The sequence below is a fragment of the Convolutriloba macropyga genome, chromosome 9, assembly GCF_964194025.1.
Source record: "Convolutriloba macropyga chromosome 9, txConMacr16.3, whole genome shotgun sequence".
Taxonomy (NCBI): Eukaryota; Metazoa; Xenacoelomorpha; order Acoela; family Convolutidae; genus Convolutriloba; species Convolutriloba macropyga.
The window spans coordinates 57,946,875-57,951,408 of NC_134476.1; the positions used below are offsets into that span (position 1 = coordinate 57,946,875).

Below are 4,534 nucleotides of genomic sequence, written 5' to 3' on the forward strand. Positions count from 1 at the left end.
TATCCGTTTTAAAAAACAAAACTTAATAAAAAAGTCAAATTAGCGTCGGTTAAAACTGAAACTAAGGAAACTAACAAGAATTTGTATTTCACCAGAAAAGATATGGGCCACTCCATACTAAGGCTTGGTAACAATTGGACAAAAAAGATAAAAACAGTAAAGTTAAAAAATTTCCTTATTTTTTAACAAATTAAACAGTTAGTTTCGAAGTAGAAATCAGCTGAAAAATTTCCATAAAATTTCGAATACCTGTGTTTCCAAAGAAGAGCACTATGGCCTGCCGTTATTTATTTTTTATTAAATTTGTATGCAGTTACAAACTGTAAACAAATAGACAACAAACAAATTTCAATTAAATCTTGCAAGAAAACGCTGTCGAGGCCATGAAGCCAAATTTTGCCCCCCAAATTTCTTTGATTAAGCTCTAATCGGACGCAGAACATTTTTTATTTGACCTCTCATTAATGAGACTAGGTAACAAGTAGACAAAAGAGAAAAATGCAAAATTAGGAAATACCTTTGTAATTTCCGAAAAAAAAATATATTCAAAGACACGCAGGCCATCAGCTACAAAATGAAATAAGCAAATAGGTTCAGTTTTGTGTTCTGAGGAAGCCCTTCAGGCCTTCAATCAAGCAGAGTTTGTGTTACGTCTACAAATTGAACGTCAAATTGGACAATATTTGAAACTTAATTTCCTCTTTTGTGAAAAACCGGTGTCAAAGACAGTAAAGTCATATCGAATTCTCTTAAAACATTAGATTTTGTGACAACAGCAATAATGTCTCATTTCCCATTTGACAGCAATAAAGTCATATTTGACCTGTAACTGACAATACTAGGTTACAAATAGACAATAAAGTAAACAAAATTGCGTTAAAAAAGTTAAAATTTTTTTTGTTTTTGAAAAGAATTGTTTTTAAAGTCATTAAAGCCGTCAGGTGTCTACTGATATCAGAATATCGGCTCATCTTTTTTCTACAAAAACCCAACGAAACTTGTCTTTAAATTTATTGAAATTTAATACGACTAAAGAGACAAAGTAAAAACAACAGTTGAGAACAAAATTAAAGAATTCAAATAATTTCGTCAAGAAAGTGGTGTCGAAGGCGTTAAAACGATAATCAATATTTTTAAGGATTTTGATAAGATCAACTGCATTTTTTTAAATAGCAATTGTGTGATAAGCGACTGTCAATAATGTAATAGTGTGACAAAACGAGAAAATGCAAGAAAAAAAGGCAAATGCCTAAAAAAAATTGAAAACTAGTAATTTCGAAGCCAGAAAATGATAACTTTAGGAGTAAAACCGCAATAAAACTTAAATTTCAATCCACTGGAAAGAGGAAGCATTCTTTATTCCTGAAGGTAAGCTAAAAATGACCAAATTAAGAAAAAAAGTGGCATAGTTCAATAAGCCATTATTTATTTAAAAATCAAACGTTTTCAAAAGTCGAAACGAATATAAGCTTTCCAGTACAAAATTAGATTCAATAATTTGGAGTTGCCTAGGAAGAGTTGCTTAGGTTTGAGCTATCACTTTTGATCTTTGATTTGAAATGTTCTGTTCTTTAATTATTATAAAAAAGGGTCGATTTTTTTTAAAAAAAAGACCGACTGATTACAATCCGAATTATTTTTGCATCGTAAAAGTCAAAGATTATTCTAAAATTAGCGCTGCTTGTTGTTCGTTCATCAACAACCCTTGATTTTTTGAATAGATATAAATAATTTGTGATTTGAAAAATCAAAAATAAGTGCAATTGTGTTACATTTTACATGTGGAAAAACAAAAAATGCTGATGAATTGAGATTCATAAGCTGTTGATCTGTTGTATCGATAACCTCCGTTACGTTAACCAAGTTAATTGTCAATAAAACTTCTACTTGAAAAAATTCGTTCATCTAAAACAAGTGCTGCGTTTTTGATAGTCAACGAGTAAATTTAGCAAAAAACTGCAAAGTTTCAATTACAGAGCACTCTCAACTAACGTTGAAGTCGAAAAAGCCTTTTTTCAGTCAAAAAAGTTTGTGTTGGTGGTGTTTGGTTGTGTACTTCCGGTAAAATTAGTCAAAGTGGACTAAAGAAGCTTATTTCGTGCTGTTTTCGATGAAAAAGGCTGCATTTTGAAATATTTAGTGAAAACTGTTCCCCAAAAAAATTAAATCAAAATATTCAAAAAATATTTTTTGTCTTTAAAAATAAAATCAACAGCACGTTTTTTGAAAATTTCAACAAATTTCAGCAAAATTGACGAAATTTAAGGCAAAAATTCCTGAAATTGTTCCCGGAATTCACTCTACTTTTCTCAGATGTTTAAACCTCGATAACTCCCTGTAAAAACGAAAGTTAAAAACATCTTTTTATTTCCATATCCTACGCTGGACAAGCTTTCTAATGATACCAGTCTCAACTCTCTGTGATGAATATATCGATCGGCCAAAATTGTCTGAACAAAAAACCCATTTGAGTATATAGTTCCTCCCCCCTCAAGAGGGGTCGGAACAAGCGTATTTTTTGTCAAATGAAAATTTTACCATGTCACAAAGTTATCAATTCAAACACAGTATGCATCTCAGCCTCTTGACTTACTGACAATACTAAGATGCGAGATTTAATCAGTTAATTCAAAGTTCCAACTTTACTTTGTTTCATCAAATGATACTCTCATTTCCCCCAAATTGCAGTTTTTCCAATACTTTTTCAATTTCTCCTGATTGTCTCAGTTCGATTTCTAGGGAATGATTTATTATGATTCATCCTAGAACTCACAGATGTAAGCCTTTTCTAGGGAACATTTTAAGTCATTCAAACCATTTTTCTTAGAACCAACACTCCCACAGAACTCATGTCCCCCTGAGTTATTTGGTTCGGGAGACTTTACTGCCCAAAGGCTGTCATCAATCTCCTGCATATTTGATGCATATATCCATTTCCGTTTGCTCAGCAGTGTTCTATTCTGATCAAACATGGTGATATCCTCCTGTGCATACACAATTCCCACCCACGCCCAGTCTGAAAGAATACATTTTCTGTGTTTTAGGAACAACTTTTTCAATAATAACTACACACAGTTGTTATGCAATTGCATCGCAACTATGCTTTCTAGCTTAAATGACCACAACTAATGGCCAATGTATCGCTGATTAGACGGGTCTTTCCCATTATAGACCCCCCTCCCACTTTGTCATAGCATCATAACATACCATAATGGGAGAGGCTATATACTTTCGGGAGTGACTGTGATGGAAGATCCAATTAAATATTTCCACTCATATGGTCACTGCTACATCTCTTATCTTATCGTCACTATTATAAATGTTACATAAATAAAACAGTAGCAAGGAAGAAGACGCAGTTATATAAAATATTAAAAAAATGTCAGAATACGTGGCAGACGTGTGAAATTCTGTAAAATACAGTTATATGTCTCTCCAAATAATGCTATCCCCCTTTGAGGGGCAGTTATATTTCACCCCCTATTAGATATCAATTTGATTTCATGGTAACGGCATTTTTACTAGAGGTCACTGCAAACCATAAGTGAAAGAAAGTGACCTTTGAATTTGGCGTCGAAAACAGGAGATTTTACATCCAGTTCTGTTTTTAGTTCAACTCTTGCTTTCATTGATGTTTGGATAATGTAAGTAATTATAGGAGCATTGATTAACATGCCTGTATGGTTGAAGTGTTTATAGATTAGTGTGACCTCTTCAGCTGATTTTGGCTCGAACAGTTTACCACCACTGAAATAAAATGACACATGATTAGCGGTTAAAATCATTTCATTCGGAGGGAGATGAGATTAAGAAGACTGTTCACCTGTTCTTACAATCATCTGCAGCTTTGGTCCAAGACGATTCTGTTTCATTCATGGCAAAACACCTTGTTACAAGAGTGAAGCCGTTGCTTGGACAACCCCAGACAACTGATGCCAGACAAATTACAAAACAAACTAATATTTCAAACGAGTTCTTAGTTAGCATCTCAGAAAATGTTATTATTTACAGAAAAACTCCTCAATGTTGAATTCTTTTTCTTATCAGCTGTATTCTACGAGACTTGTCTGATATAATGAAATAAGATGATTAATTTGCCTGTCAATATATGTCTTAAAAGAGCACCCGCTTTTTGCAATTTGTTCACAAACGAACCGAAAAAAAATCGGCCTAGTATACCCTTGCAACCATTGTATCTAAAATCGTTTTGGTAATTACTTTTCTGACATGCTCTGCGAAAGAAGGAGGAATCCCAGGTCGAGACCGGATGTTAATCTTGCAAGGCCTTGCAAGACGATGTTAATCCTGCAATATCTTGCAAGAGGATGTTAATCTTGCAAAGTCTTGCAAGAAGATGTTAATATTGCAAGATCTTGCATGATTCTTACAAGATTAACATCCGAATATCAAACGGCGAAAAAAAATGATTCAAATACCATCCAAATCAGATTTAAATAGCAAGTCAAAACACAAAGCCATCACTTAAATATCGTTTTGTGTGGCCATAACATAACATTTTTTGCTGATAAAATAG

The 4,534-nt window shown here is 33.2% G+C and overlaps 1 protein-coding gene across 2 annotated transcripts; it reads right to left on the reverse strand.

The window, feature by feature from the left end:
• Window positions 1–2,609: 2,609 nt before the first annotated feature.
• Window positions 2,610–4,071, reverse strand: LOC142345492 (CD209 antigen-like protein A). Of its 2 annotated transcripts, none has more exons than XM_075397556.1 (3): window positions 3,824–4,071; window positions 3,677–3,747; window positions 2,610–3,016 (listed from the first exon to the last, which is right to left on the reverse strand). In XM_075397556.1, exons 1-3 carry the CDS (start codon window positions 3,985–3,987, stop codon window positions 2,763–2,765), a joined length of 489 nt encoding a protein of 162 aa, XP_075253671.1. In that variant the 5' UTR covers window positions 3,988–4,071; the 3' UTR covers window positions 2,610–2,762. The 2 variants fall into 2 exon arrangements, with proteins under 2 accessions (XP_075253671.1, XP_075253670.1); XM_075397555.1 differs by having other exon boundaries at window positions 3,560–3,747.
• Between the last annotated feature and the right edge of the window lie 463 nt (window positions 4,072–4,534).

What these genes read in the sequence shown, in the direction of transcription:
- LOC142345492 (XM_075397555.1), bottom strand. Translation starts at nt 3,987, where the DNA reads ATGCTAACTAAGAACTCGTTTGAAATATTAGTTTGTTTTGTAATTTGT. An exon ending in GCAGATGATTGTAAGAACAG is followed by an intron (nt 3,748 to 3,823) that starts GTGAACAGTCTT and finishes ATTTTATTTCAG; the next exon opens with TGGTGGTAAACTGTTCGAGC. An exon ending in TTTCGACGCCAAATTCAAAG is followed by an intron (nt 3,017 to 3,559) that starts GTCACTTTCTTT and finishes GTATTCTTTCAG; the next exon opens with ACTGGGCGTGGGTGGGAATT.